Here is a 14153-nt window from a genome sequence, read left to right as displayed (position 1 = left end):
ACATCGAGGTAGGGCGGTCAGTATGTTTGGAATCATTATTTGCTTTCCCTGTTGGTTCATCAGTCACTGCTTGAGATTTTTCCTGGCCCAGTCCTGTGCTAGGTCCACAGAGATGAGGCAGTTCTAGGCAGTCACTGCCCTGGGGAGCCTCAGGCTGGTCCACAAGACAGATAGGTAGAGGGTGACTTGGTGTGGCTAGGGCAGGTACCAAGGGAAGCACTGGAGGCTATAGGAGCTGGAAGGAGACTTCTAACCCACACACTGGGAGTCAAGGAAGGCTTCCTGGAGGTGGAAGAGGACAACTGAGCCAAGTCCCAGCAGAGGTGGGCAGAACCAGGGGTTTTCAGGTGTGGAGAATTGCAGGTTCCATCTAAATCCCTAAGCCCCGGGGACCCTTCTGGTTCCCAGAACTTTATCTTGGACCTCGCAGTTCCCTGGGTAAGGATCTGGACCCCTGGGTTCATACTCTGTGAAGCTTTGGTGCTGGAAATAATGGATCCTCAGAGGCCCTTCCAGCTCATCATGAAGAGCCAAGGAATGCATGTATGGGCAAGAGTAAAAGGTGACGCATCCTCAGCCCCGGTCTCTGGTAGACCTCTAGATCTTTCTCTCTCTCAGGCTCCTCTTCCTTGATCTCCCCAGCTGTCCTGCTCTTCCCGTTCACATATTCTCCCCGGGGAATGCTGTCCATCCTCTGGCATGTCACCATCTCCCTATCTTGAGGATACCCAGATTAGCTATTTCCAGTCTCCATTCATTCACCAAGTGTTTACTGAGCACTTACTATGTCAGGCTCTGGAGAGACAATGGGGAACCAAGCAGAGATGCTCCTTGCCCTTACAGAGCTGAAATCTAGTAGCGGGGACAAGACAAACAAGTACACAAGAGACAAGTGTGATAAAGGAATGGGGCCTTCCCCTGACCAGCTGGGTCAAGCCAGCTTTTCCTCTGGTTTCCACTCCATGGCACCTCCCTAGTTCCTTCATAGCATGTATCACTATTGTGAATAGGTGTTTATTTGCTGGTTGCTTGTGTCTGATTCTGAGAATGCCGCTTGCCATTTGGGGGGAGAGAAGCTTTTGTTGAAGAGGTGACATAGACTGAGTAGGAGTTGGCCATTTGGGAGGCAGAGAGGTGCTCTAAGCAGAAGGCACAGCCTATGCAAAGGTTTGAGGGGTATGAAAATATCTGGGCAGAAAAGGAAAGAAAATATATGGGCTGGGTAGGTAAAGGGAGTGGGAAAGGAAACAAGAAGCAAGAAGGAAGGGTAGGCTGGAGTCAGAGCATGGCAGGCCTTGGAAATCAGGCGGAAGAGCTTGTACTTCCTCCTGAGTGTGATGGGGAGCTACGGAGGGTTTCTGAGGACAGGAGTGACACTGTCAGATTTGGGTTTGAAAATGATTCCTCTGGATTAGTCAAAACCAGGGGGCTGGCTTAGTCAGGCTCCCTAGGAAGAGGGAAGGTACACATTTTTAGAGAATGAAAGAGGTGATTTTGAGTCTGGGGCACCATGGAGAGGGTGCAGGCTAAGGCCTAGGAAGGAGTGCTCCTGAACTTGAAAGGACACAGCTCCCCAGGACCAGCCTTCGGCCTGGATATGACCTGATTCAGCTAAACAAAGCTGGGGAGGGGGGATGAGACCAGGGGGACTTGTCGGCTCACTGCCCCTGAGGTAACCATTAATCCTTCCCCAAGGGGAATCCAAGGGCTGGTCCATTGAGGGGCAGATCTTGGGCAGAATGGAGGAACACACGGAGGCAGGCCTGGCACCAGAGCTGGGGGACCCGCAGGTCTTAATCGACAATCCTGCTGACATCCTGGTCATCACTGCTTATTTCCTGCTTGTCATTGGCGTTGGCTTGTGGGTGAGAAGTTGAGGGGATGCTGCTGGGGACTGGGCCTCTGGAGCCTGAGGGGCAAGTCTCAGAGAGACCCTAGGTGGGGGAAGAATGCCTGGACCTCTGAGGGGAAAACCCAGAGCTGGGGGGCAAGCAGGTCTCAGGGAGCCCCAGCCAACATTCAGTTCTTATATTCCCACCTTTGGATTGTGCCAGTGGAGGGATGTTGATGAATTTTCATCAGGGTCAGCATTTTAAATGAGGTCTCAGTTCCCCTGACCAGCACCTCCTATCCAGAGCCCCCAGGAAAGTCAGGCCAAATCCATCTGCAATAAGACTGGGGTACTTAGGTACTAGGATTAGGGCTTAGGTTGCTCTGGATGTCTGGGAGGAGCTTGGGGGTGGGGGGGTGCAAACAATCGGGGGGGTGAGTGCTGGTTAATCTTCAGCCTGAAACAAGGCTGAGGAATGTGTTGAAGAGGCTAATGAGGTCCAAAGATGTGCCCCGAACCCAGGTCTCCCCCGACTTCTGTCCCCAGTCCATGTGCAGAACCAACAGAGGCACTGTCGGTGGCTACTTCCTGGCAGGACGAAGCATGGTGTGGTGGCCGGTGAGCAGGGCTAGGCCATAGAAGGGGAGGGGGTCTTGAGAAGCCACCTGGCTCACCCCCACCTCTGGCCATCCAGGTGGGGGCCTCTCTCTTCGCCAGCAACATTGGCAGTGGCCACTTTGTGGGCCTGGCAGGAACTGGTGCTGCAAGCGGCTTGGCTGTGGCTGGATTTGAGTGGAATGTGAGGCTTCTTTGTTTTTTTCTGGAAGGGTCACACCCTGGAGAAGCTACAGGTGGGGAGTTGGGATATGAGGCTGCAGGTGGGACTCCCTAATTGGAGGGTGTGGTTGGGCTGGGAGTGGGGTCAACATCCAGCCTGGAGGCAGAAGGATGCATGAGATGACCACTTCCAGGGCAGGGGTGGGTCCTACTCCTGACTTGCTTTGTGGGCCCATGCCAGCCACTACCCTCTGTGGGCCTCGATTTACTCCTCTTTGATGTGGGGTGAGCAGCCTCAAAGATGGAGAAGCACCTGTTCTGATGCTCTCTGAAGTTGTGGTCTGTGAGGATCTCTAGGCCAAATTGAAGCCCTCTGCAGAAGTGAGAAGAGGAGACAAAACTCTGGGACTGAGACTCACCTTGGAGAGTTGGAGAGATCAGGGTCAATTTGAGCTCAGGGCTTCCTGGAGGAGGAGGGACCTCTGAGCCTATTCTTGAGGTTTGGGTGGGTAGGGAAGAGAGGGGAGGCAGCACTGCCTGGCAGACGCTGGGGTCATCTGAGGGGTTTGTGCTTGGGTTCATATGCTAAAGAGGGTGTTGGGGGGAACACAGGGACCCTCATGGGAGGGACTAGCCAGGGGTGATGGCCTGGAAGGGAAAGGAGGGCTCTAGTTAAGGGCCCAGAAGGGTGTTGATTCTATTACCTAATGCCCAGGGCCTGGGGCCATCACCTGCAGTTGTCCTCTGGACCCCAGGTGTGACCCTTCCCAGGGCCACTTGCCATGGGGCAGCACATTCACGAACAGAAGTTGTCTCAAATCTTTCAGAAGTGAAGGCAGGCTCATGGCAGGATCTCAGACATGGAGCCATCCTCAGCTGTCATGCTGTGCCCGCAGGCGCTGTTTGTGGTGCTGCTCCTGGGCTGGCTCTTCGCGCCGGTGTACCTGACTGCGGGTGTCATTACGATGCCGCAGTACCTGCGCAAGCGTTTTGGCGGCCATCGTATCCGCCTCTACCTGTCTGTCCTCTCACTTTTTCTGTACATCTTCACCAAGATCTCGGTGAGCACGCACCATGGGATGAGGCCCTAGGAGGGCGGGGTCACCCAGTAGAGAGCTATAGAGAGCCTTGGAGGGTGTGGGACCAAGGAAAAACTACTGTAAAAATCATGATGGAGGCTGCTGCCCTGTTCACAGTGGTGGGACCTGGGAAGGCCAGGACATCGATAAATGAGGACTCTTTTGAGGCTTGTCCCATAGGGTCGTGGCCAGAACAGGAGGTGGACCTGGGTCACTGTCCTGATCCCTGGGTCCTGACCTGCATGCTTGCTCCTTCCCCCAAGGTGGACATGTTCTCCGGGGCGGTATTCATTCAGCAGGCTCTGGGCTGGAACATCTATGCTTCTGTCATTGCGCTCCTGGGCATCACCATGATTTACACCGTGACAGGTGCTGGCAGGGGCTTAGGGAAGGGAGCTTGCCTGGACACGTGCTGGGAGCCATGGGTGGGTTTAGTGGAGTCACCAGAGGAAAGTGGGGTGGAGAGGTTTGGAGGTGTGATGTGATCCAAGTCGGAGAAGGAGCTAAATGCTTGGAAAGCAAACTCTCCCTTTCTCCCCATTGTCCCTTGGATTTGGGCTGGAAGTTCAGAGCATTGAACCTGTGCTGGGCCTGAGTGGGGCTTGTGGCAAAAGGACGATTCAGCGGCTATTGTCCTCCTTGAATGCTTGGGAGAGTGGATCTGACCTGTCTCCAACATCTCTGGCCAAACCCAGTGCAGTTCAGAGGGTCTTGGGGTGGGGCCTGAGATCAGGTGGGGCCTGGTGGTGAGGTGGGCTTGAGAGGTCGCCCTGGGAAGGGATGGAACTGAGAATTGGACCTTAGGGAATCACCCCCTCCTACTATCCAGAGGAAAACCTGGGGCCCAGCGAGGGCCTGTAAGTGGGGTCCTGCACGTGAGGACCTGGCCAAGAGGGCTTCAGTGGAGCTTAAAAGTCAGCCACACTCTGCCCACCAAGCTCTTCCTCCTCATGCCCAAGTGATAAGCCTTTTGAAATTTGTTCTTCAGAAAGGGGTACCTATTCTGAATTCTCAAAGGCATCGTATGCGCCTGTCTGTGAGGTCAGGAGCTGGGCTGTCCTCACTGACCCAGGGCTGTTGCAGGAGGGCTGGCAGCGTTGATGTACACGGATACGGTGCAGACCTTCGTCATTCTCGGGGGGGCCTTCGTCCTCATGGGTTACGGTATGGAGCTCAGCCAGTGCGGGCAGGGCGAGGGGGTCTAGGCCGCAGAGCTCTCTACCTGGGAGCAGCGACATCGCGAGTCTCTGACACGTGGGCCCCAAGGAGGGCCTTGGCATCGGTGCCAGATGCCCTGACGGCCTTGCCTACACAGCCTTCCACGAAGTGGGCGGGTATTCGGGTCTCTTCGACAAATACCTGGGGGCAGTGACTTCGCTGACGGTGTCCGAGGACCCGGCTGTGGGCAACATCTCCAGCTCCTGCTATCGACCCCGGCCCGACTCCTACCACCTGCTTCGGGACCCCGTGACCGGGGACCTGCCGTGGCCCGCGCTGCTCCTGGGGCTCACCATCGTCTCGGGCTGGTACTGGTGCAGCGACCAGGTGCGGGGTCGGGACGCCGCCATCCGCGCCGGGGTGGAGCCGAGAGGGGTGGAGCCTGAGTCCGCCGGCCCCGGGGCCAGGCCGAAGGCGTGGTCTGAGGGGGCAGGAATCCGGCCAGGGTGGGGCGAAACCAGTCGCAAGGGGTGTGAACGTGGCCGAACTTGGGCACTGCTGGGCCGGAGGCGGGGCGCAAATTAGATCGGGGGCGGGGCTGGGGGTGGGTGTTGAGGCGAGGCCAGAGGGGGCGGAGTGCCGGGACCTCACGCGGGGAGCTGAACGCCCCTTGTCGCAGGTCATCGTGCAGCGCTGCCTGGCGGGGAAGAGTCTGACCCACATCAAGGCGGGCTGCATCTTGTGCGGCTACCTGAAGCTGATGCCCATGTTCCTCATGGTCATGCCGGGCATGATCAGCCGCATTCTTTACCCGGGTAACGTCTCGCCCCTCCCAGCCCCGGTCTTGGGCAGGGATCCAGGCGCGGCCTCCCTTTTCCGTCACCCCCCTGGGATCCGGGGTCCGGCTGCCCAGTCCCGCCTCCCACCAGGGGGCCCGTCTCTCCCCTGCCGGGATTCCCAGGCTCCCCGCCAGGACCTCGGTTCCCACACCCGGCCCCGGCCCAACCGCGCCGCGGCCTCTCTCGCAGACGAAGTGGCGTGCGTGGTGCCCGAGGTGTGCCGGCGCGTGTGCGGCACGGAGGTGGGCTGTTCCAACATCGCCTACCCGCGGCTCGTCGTGAAGCTCATGCCCAACGGTGAGCCTCTGGCCCGCAGGGGCTGGGGCGCTGCGGAGACCGCCGCTGGTTGGGTCCCCCCTCGCCGAGCCCGCAGCCTCACAGCTCCCGTCGGTCCGCAGGTCTGCGCGGACTCATGCTGGCGGTCATGCTGGCCGCACTCATGTCCTCCTTGGCCTCGATCTTTAACAGCAGCAGCACGCTTTTCACCATGGACATCTACGCGCGCCTGCGGCCGCGCGCGGCGGACCGCGAGCTGCTGCTAGTAGGACGGTGTGGCCTGTGCTGCCCCCTCCACTCCAACTCCTGCTTCGCCCAGCGGCCCCGGGTGGGAGGCCTGGGGCGCCCCCAGGGTCCTGGGTTGGAACCGCACCCCTCTCTCCCAGGCTCTGGGTGGTGTTCATCGTGGCAGTGTCGGTGGCCTGGCTACCCGTGGTACAGGCAGCGCAGGGCGGGCAGCTCTTCGATTACATTCAGGCGGTCTCCAGCTACTTGGCACCGCCGGTGTCTGCCGTCTTCGTGCTAGCGCTCTTCGTGCCCCGTGTCAACGAGAAGGTGAGTGGCGCGGTGTGTGCGCCTTGTGAGCGTGGGCAGGGCTTGGACATGCTGACCAGGCCCTTCTGTCTCCCTACAGGGCGCCTTCTGGGGACTGATCGGGGGTCTGCTGATGGGCCTGGCACGCCTTATTCCTGAATTCTCCTTTGGCTCGGGCAGCTGCGTGCGGCCCTCGGCGTGCCCGGCACTCCTCTGCGGGGTGCACTACCTCTACTTTGCCATCGTGCTCTTCGTCTGCTCCAGCCTCCTCACTCTCATAGTCTCGCTGTGCACTGCACCCATCCCCCAGAAGCACGTAAGTGCCCACTTTTGGGAGGGCTGGGTGCCCCAAACAAGCCCGGTGTGGGCCAGGGTAGCCATCTCCAACCCCACCTACCCGTCTGCTTCTAGGAGCCCCCAGAGAGAAAGCCTTGCATTTCTAAACTGAGGGTTGGTGGCAGCAGGCTGCATTTGCCGAGCAACCACATTTTAATTTAAATCACATTTATTTGAAGCGGTGGTGGGGGAGGGGGGGCGGCTGAAGGTTTTGCTGGGTTGGCAATTAAAGCTCCCAAAAGCCAATCCTTGGCATGGCCTTTGGGATTCAAAACACAGGATCGGACTGGCAGCTGAGAGGGACAGAGTACCGATTTGAAAACCCACAAAAAGGTTTGGCTTTGGGTCGCTGCAGGGCAAGTTCTCCAGGGCAGGGCTCATGGTGGCAAGGTGTGGTGGGGACAGGGTGAGACAAAAGACCCCGGCCTGGAAAGACAGCACTCCACAGTAGCAGGGGAAAACTTTGTTAGCAAGTACCCAGAAGAAGGAACACAGTTAGCAGGACTGTAAGACCAGGGGCTAAAGTACTACAATCTGAGCGCAGACAGGAGATTTGGGGTGATGGAAGTGGGGGAGCAGGGTCAATGGCTTTAAAAGCCAAGTGGAGGAGCTTGGGGTTTAGCTCGGGGGCAAAGGACAGGCACAGAAGGTGGAATTTGTGTGAGTCCAGCCTGAGTTGCGTGTGCAGACTGGAGGGGGGTGGGTTAGGGAGGGCAGTGCCGTGGTTGGTGTGCCACTGTGGACAAGAGACGTTAGGGCCTGCTGTGGGGGGACAGAACTCCTACTTGGTCCCTGCTCCCACTCTTCTCTAGCTCCACCGCCTGGTGTTTAGTCTCCGGCACAGCAAGGAGGAACGGGAGGACCTGGATGCAGATGAGCTGGAAAGTTCACCACCCCCTGTACAGAATGGGCGCCCAGAGCATGCTATGGAGTTGGACGGTGAGGCACTGCCCAAGGAGGTGAGACTGGGGAGCTGGGGGAGCCAAGTTCCTGCAAACTAACTGCAGCAGCTCAATTTCTCCTAGAGCCCCAGTCCCCGGCACCAAGCCTATTCCGCCAGTGCCTGCTCTGGTTCTGTGGAATGAGCAGGGGTAGGGCAGGTAGTCCTCCACCTCCAACCCAAGAGGAGGTGGCTGCAGCAGCCAGGCGGCTGGAGGATATCAGCGAGGACCCAAGCTGGGCCCGTGTGGTCAACCTCAATGCCCTGCTCATGATGACCGTGGCTGTGTTCCTCTGGGGCTTTTATGCCTAAGGGCCAACTGTGTTGGACACTACAAATCACAGCTAGGGCAGGGCTCAGCCTCACAGGAAGTGGTGGTGGGAAGCCTGCAGTGGTCCTCAGAAACAGGGAAGGAGTGGGATGGGAAGGTCCTGATTCCCCTTCTCTCAGCCTTATCTTTGTCCTTCTGATTGGCAGTCACTTCCCGTGAGGGCTTGGCCAACCTGCCACAGATGTTCACCTAAGCAAAAATAAAGCTGCCTTTCCCACATCCTGCTGTGGCCAAAGTGTCCTCGCTCCAGGCTCCCGTCCTGGGCCCTGGCCTCTGTCTGGGCTGCTCACAAGATCTTCTTTTCTGGAGTTAGGAGCCATGTGGCCCTCCACTCATCCACCTCTAACTGGTGCTTCTCGGTCCTCCAGCCGGCATCCTGCAGTCCTAGGGGGAGATCATGGGGTATTACCAGGAATGCTGGGGAGGAGATTGTGGGCTGACCCCGGGGAGAAGGGTGAGGAGAGGCCCAGGCTGGATGCTGGCTTTGTGCACTACTTGGGCTCCCCTTGCCTCTGTTGGGTGATGTCTGGCAGAAAACAAGGCTAAAACCTCACCTGGTTGTGAGAATTCACTGAGACAATACAGAAAAGGTTGGGATGGAACAGGTGCTAAACAAAAGGTAATCACCAATAAATGTAAGCCCCACTCCCCTCTACCCCTCATTTCCCAAATGTCAACTGGGATTATACATACTGTCAACAATGATACAGCTTCAGAGACCATCTTACAGACAGGGAAAGTGAGTTCCAGATTTAAGCAAACAGGGAGAACTCATGTCCCAGGTGGAAGGGTGGAGGAAGGGGCAGGCAGGAGCACCTCATCTCATGAGCCAAGGGGCCATGGGGCTGAAGCGTGTTACCTTTCAAGAACTTTGGGAACAGCTTGTCCAATACTTGGTGCGTCTCCTTGACAAGGACCCAGCTACCTTTCTTAGGACCTGCGGTGAGTGCAGAACCAGAAGCTCTTATGTCCTTAAAGCAGGACCGAAAGCTTGCCCTTTCTCCATCCCTGCTCTAAGCCATCAGTCTAGATCAGGCTCTTACCTGCCCACATGTGGTTCCTCAGCTCCTCCAGCTCTCCTGGAAGGGGTCCATCCTGCTGTAGGGCTCCAAGCACCAGCCCATGTGTGGCAGCTCTTAGGACGACCTCAGGGCCTGCAATCTGGCTCAAAACTACCCATACCTGGTCTGGAGAGACCCAGAGACAGACTGGATCAGGGAAGAGCCACCTCCGCAAACACCTTCAACCCTATCATGCTGTTTCACGCTTGTCTGCCCCAGAGGCCTTAGCCTGGCATGGAAGGCCGTCTCCTCACCCTTTCCTTTCCAACTTCATCTCCTGTTGCTTCCCAATGCTGTGGCCAAACTGAAATGCCCAATTGCCAAATACAATGTTACAGGAGCCATTTCGTTAATGGCTAGTCAGAATCAGCACCTTTTAACACATGACTGGCAGACCAGTAAACTCAAGGGCTTGTCTACCCAAGAGGTACTCCGGAAAGGGAGAGAAGAGTATGTCCCCAGGGAGAGCGAAAGGTTATGACCTTATTTGAGTAAGTGTGCTGCAATGTACAAAGTGCTTTTACTCAATCACCTTATTTGATGCTCATAAAAACAGTACAGGTAATAAGGCAAGTATTTTTAGCTCCGTTTTATAGAGGGGTAAAGTGAATTTCATTGGAACATGCAGCTATAATTTGAACACATTAAAGTCTTGGTCTAAGCACCCTCCAGGACCACAGGCAGCCTCCAAATTGTCCAGGGCTTGGGGCTCTGAAGTTGGAGGAATGAGAGGCTGACCCTAGGAGGGTGAGTCTTAGGCTGGAAGAACAAGGCACACTTACTTCGTGACTGGTCCCAGCGAAGGAGGTAGGGTTCTTGGTGCCCCTCAAGCAGCTGCTGCAGCTCAAAAACACTGGGAAAGACAAGACAGAACAGTAGGGGAAGGGGAATGCAAAGGCAGGAGTACCTGTCCAGTCAACTGCACAGCCAGCCACCTTAATGTTAAGTCCAACTGTCTATACTTCCTCGTACTTCACTCACCCCCCCATTTCTCCCTCAGCCATTATCCACGCACCTACATCCACCCTCCTTTCTTCCTGTATCCAATCAACCATTCTCCCCATCCACCCATCCTTCTTTCATCCAACAAACATACCCCTTACTTTCCTCCCTTTTGCACCCACACTGACCCCCATGGCTGTTCAGTGAAAATGAAGAACCAAGAACAGAGAGGTGGGGCCTTGCCAGGAGAGGCCAGTATGTAGCCAGAATAAGAACCATGTGTGGGGAATGTGGGTGGCAGTTCGATGAGCAGAAGACACTGGGCCACTCACCTGGAGATCAAGCGGTGTAGGGGAACTCCCAGGGATAGAGAAAAAGATGGCCAGAAACCTGTGGGAAGCTGGAGTCAGGATGCCTAGGGAGTGGGAGAGGTTGAGAGACACAAGACTTGAGACCAAGGGGTTGGGTCACCTGTCCAGAGTGGCTCCATCTTATTGGCTGAAACAGGGTCAAGTATCTCTCCCCTCTGAAGGAAGTGCTTCAGAACTAGCTGGAGCCGGCCTTCATTTAAGGTCTCCATGACAAGGGCTCGAACTGCCCGGTAGTTGGCGTAGATGTGGAGGGCAGTGAGGAAGAAGAAACATCCAAGGCTGAGGCTGGGGCAAGAAAGTAAGGTGGCCAATGGGGGCAGAGGCCCAGCTGGGGATCTCCTTCCCACCCCTGCTTTCAGCTTACCTAAGGCAACCTGACACCAGAGGAAGCATCAAGAGACTGACCAGGAGTCCTGCTAGGTTCACCATTGTCTCCTGGAAAATGGCAGGGGGGTTGGGAGTTGGAGGTCTCCCCTCCAGGCCAGAATGAACATCCTTGGGTGCCTTTCACCACATTCCTCCTTGCTCCAGATCCTCCCAGGGATCGCTACTTTGATGGAGACACTAAGTAAACTTTTAATGCTTTTGGTGAGTGAGCTGTCATTTAAAAGAAGCCAACTGCTTCTCCCCAGGTAGATTCAATGTCCTTGGACCATCCTTCGAACATGTCTTCTTGGTTTTGCAAGAGTCACTGGAATAGCCCCACACTCAGGTACTTACTACTGTGTGAGTTGTTCCTCGTACAGAATGGGGAACTAGTTTAATTTAGTGGTTTAAAAAGGTAAATTCTCCACTGCAAGCCCTTTGGTACGTAATAACAGGCAGACAAGTTTGCAATGGAGTCAATGAAGCACACAGGAAGAAAAGAAACAAGACCCAAACCTCTTCAATGCTATTAGAACCCTTTGATGGCCAGAATGAGGTCACCCTAGGGAAAAGATCCCAAGCTGCCTGCCCCAACTCCTTATGAGGGAGGAGGGGTCTTGATTGGTACCCCTGACTACTGGGGTCTCTGGAAGACTTGGTCCTGGCACAGAGAGGACCAGAGGTTGGAGACCTCTTTTTACCCAGCCCTCCTGGGAAGGGGGTAGGCTATAGGTGTGGTGTAAACTGGGGATCAGGGGCTTTGGGACCTCGGGAGCAGAGGGACCTCCTCTGTAGCCATATCAAGTGGTAACGAGGCAACATCAGCAGAAAGCAGTGGCCTACTGTGAGACTCAGCCTCTGTGGACTGAAGAAGTTCTGGGACCTTGGAAAAAAATAGCTTGGGAGTAGGGGAAGGATGAAGGCCAGTATGACAGCAGGTGAGTGAGGGCAAGCATGACGCTGAGAGATTCTAAAGTGAAGGGCCTGGCTTTACCTATATTTTGCTCTTTAACAACCTATGGATTTACAGCTGGAAGAGACAATGGGCAAGAACTAATCCATGCATTTCCTGAGAGAAGGGACTTGCCCAAGGGCATCCAGGGAGATGAGGCCTCTCTATGCTTTTTCCCATCTATAAAATGCCAAAAGTGAGTACTGCACAAGACCATTGTAAAAATTTAATGAGTTCACAGAAATGCTTGGGACATGGTTAGCATTTAATAAATATTAATTTGTGTTAATATTATTGAGCCTGAAAGAGGAGGTCAGACAGCAGCACTGGATAGAACAGAGGTTTCTGAAGTACTTTAATGTCAAAGAAAACCATCTCACACTTTTGGGACTTTCTTGGGACTTCCTTTCTTCATCTGTGAAATAGGGATAATATTATCTATATCTACATATATCTATCTATAATATAATAATATTATCTACCTCATAAGGTTGGTATGAGAGTTAAATGATGCAACGCACACAAGTATTTAACACAAGGACTCGGGGGAATCTAATACACGTAGGGTTCAGTCTTAGGGGTGTCTCTACCCCCACTCCAAGCTCTTGCGTGCAGATGGAGGATCTGGGCCAGAGGAGCCTGTTAAATTGCTGAGTGGAGACCTCTGGCCAGTGACTCCAGCAACTCTACACATTGGGTACCTTCTGACTTGCCAAATGCCTTCACATGTGGGGCTTCATGTGATCAGAACATCTAGCTCCCTGGGTGGGGCTATGGCCTGGAGGGGGAGAGGGTGAGGGTAAGGATTTACTCTCAGCCACACAGGCGGTGGGCAGGGCCCGAGAAGATTTGCACAGATTTGTTGCTGCCAGAGCCAGTGCCCTCATACCTGACTATGTGTCTTGAGAGTCAGAGCAGGGAGAACCTATATTTCTTCCAGTTCCCTATCCCCACAGGGCACTCAGGTACTTCTCTCCATACTCTCAAACTATGGCCTACTCTGGCTCCTTCCCCACTCCCACACCATCCTTTCAACCCTGGCTGCTCACCTGGCTGCTGTCCTTGGCTGACACGTCGGCCATGTTGTTTCTCCGGGCCTGGTGCATGGTCAGTGCAGCCCGAGTGGCCCCGCCAGCCACACTCACAATGCACTGGATGGAGAATGGGAAGAGCAAAGGTCAGAGCAGCCATGTGCCATGGGTAACACGGGTGCTCAAACCAGCTTGAGAAAACAAGGCCTCAGGTGACCCCATAGCAAAACCCTGAATGCTGTCCTTGGCATCTAGTTCTCACCCCTGTACTCCCTAGGCCCACCTCCCCGTCTCATTCCAGAAGAAAACTAAGGTCCTGCCTGCCACTATCACCCTGTGGACCTGACCCCACAGAAACTCAATTTCCTTCCTAAGGTGGAGGCCTAAAGGTCCTTTTTAGCCCAGGACTTCTCCACTCTCCAATTCTTACTTTGGCTACACCCTCCTGTTTTGCTGAGTTCCCAGGTTCGGTCTCATTTCCAGCTTTATGCTTCCATTCTGCCTGCCTGCAATTCCTGCCCCAGTTAAGGCTTATCCAGCATGCCAGGCCAGTTCAAAACCTACACTTGGTGGCCCTGACCTCCCAGGGCACTCAGATCTTTCCATCTGAGATCTCAGGATAAAGTTTATCAGTGGGGGGCACTGATCACCTTCATTCACTTTATATTTATCAAGACTCTTTTAGATGCCATACAGATTTAGGTATTGGGATAGAGTTAAACATAGGCTTACCCTCATGAAGAATACAGAACAGTAGATAATAAACAAATAAGTTATTATACAGGCAGAGGAAATAGTGAGTTCAAAGGCAAGAGAAATGTGATACAAAATGAGGCTGGAGTGACTTGCAGGACCTGACCATGTGGAGCCTTGCAAGCCTTGTTAAGGTCTTTACCCTAAGAGCAATGGGGCAGGGAAGTGACCTGATTTGATTTTCACTTTGAAGCGACTTTTGGGCTGCTCTGAGAGGGACTGAAGAGGGGCAAGAGTGGAAGCAGGGAGACTACCTAGGAAGTGACAGAGAGATGGAGGAGTGAATGCACTGGATTTTGGAGTTAAAAATAACAGAATTAGTGGAGGCTTAGCTGAGGGTGACAGATGAAGCGGGATGAGGAGGAGGATGATGACAGCCAGGTTCCTTTTGGTGTGGCTAGGGGATGGAGGTATTGGCCACTGAGATGGGAACTCTAGAGAGGAATCTTTTTTTTTTTTTTGAGTTGGAGTCTCACTCGGTCACCCAGACTGGAGTGCAGTGGCCACTTCTGGCCACCACAGCCTCGACCTGCTGGCCTCCGGCGATCCTTCCGCCTCAGCCTTCCGAGTGGCCGG

The 14153-nt window shown here is 54.8% G+C and overlaps 2 protein-coding genes across 2 annotated transcripts in view; one reads left to right on the top strand and one right to left on the bottom strand.

Moving 5' to 3' along the window:
• Positions 1 to 1726: 1726 nt before the first annotated feature.
• Positions 1727 to 8320, top strand: SLC5A2 (solute carrier family 5 member 2). The gene is made up of 14 exons (XM_008048412.1): positions 1727 to 1865; positions 2378 to 2449; positions 2526 to 2630; positions 3505 to 3669; positions 3951 to 4056; positions 4771 to 4851; positions 5003 to 5232; positions 5525 to 5660; positions 5874 to 5981; positions 6083 to 6233; positions 6347 to 6515; positions 6595 to 6810; positions 7643 to 7769; positions 7856 to 8320. Exons 1-14 carry the CDS (start codon positions 1740 to 1742, stop codon positions 8080 to 8082), a joined length of 2019 nt encoding a protein of 672 aa, XP_008046603.1. The 5' UTR covers positions 1727 to 1739; the 3' UTR covers positions 8083 to 8320.
• Positions 7981 to 14153, bottom strand: part of CUNH16orf58 (chromosome unknown C16orf58 homolog) — a 12782-nt gene continuing 6609 nt past the window's right edge. The window contains exons 6-13 of the mRNA XM_008048413.2: positions 12843 to 12944; positions 10840 to 10910; positions 10576 to 10760; positions 10437 to 10494; positions 9945 to 10015; positions 9145 to 9288; positions 8961 to 9038; positions 7981 to 8485 (exon numbers count right to left, since the gene is read on the bottom strand). Of these exons, the coding sequence (XP_008046604.1) occupies positions 8388 to 8485; positions 8961 to 9038; positions 9145 to 9288; positions 9945 to 10015; positions 10437 to 10494; positions 10576 to 10760; positions 10840 to 10910; positions 12843 to 12944 (807 nt within the window). The 3' untranslated portion in view covers positions 7981 to 8387. The remainder of the gene's footprint in view (positions 8486 to 8960; positions 9039 to 9144; positions 9289 to 9944; positions 10016 to 10436; positions 10495 to 10575; positions 10761 to 10839; positions 10911 to 12842; positions 12945 to 14153) is intronic.

This window comes from Carlito syrichta, unplaced genomic scaffold (genome assembly GCF_000164805.1).
Source record: "Carlito syrichta isolate Samal-C Ts95f unplaced genomic scaffold, Tarsius_syrichta-2.0.1 Scaffold123424, whole genome shotgun sequence".
In the NCBI taxonomy this organism is placed as follows: domain Eukaryota; kingdom Metazoa; phylum Chordata; class Mammalia; order Primates; family Tarsiidae; genus Carlito; species Carlito syrichta.
The sequence above is the reverse complement of the archived record's forward strand: the minus strand, read 5'-3'. Positions and strand labels throughout refer to the sequence as shown.

What these genes read in the sequence shown, in the direction of transcription:
- SLC5A2 (XM_008048412.1), top strand. Translation starts at nt 1,740, where the DNA reads ATGGAGGAACACACGGAGGCAGGCCTGGCACCAGAGCTGGGGGACCCG. An exon ending in CATGATTTACACCGTGACAG is followed by an intron (nt 4,057 to 4,770) that starts GTGCTGGCAGGG and finishes GGGCTGTTGCAG; the next exon opens with GAGGGCTGGCAGCGTTGATG. An exon ending in CAGCCGCATTCTTTACCCGG is followed by an intron (nt 5,661 to 5,873) that starts GTAACGTCTCGC and finishes CCTCTCTCGCAG; the next exon opens with ACGAAGTGGCGTGCGTGGTG.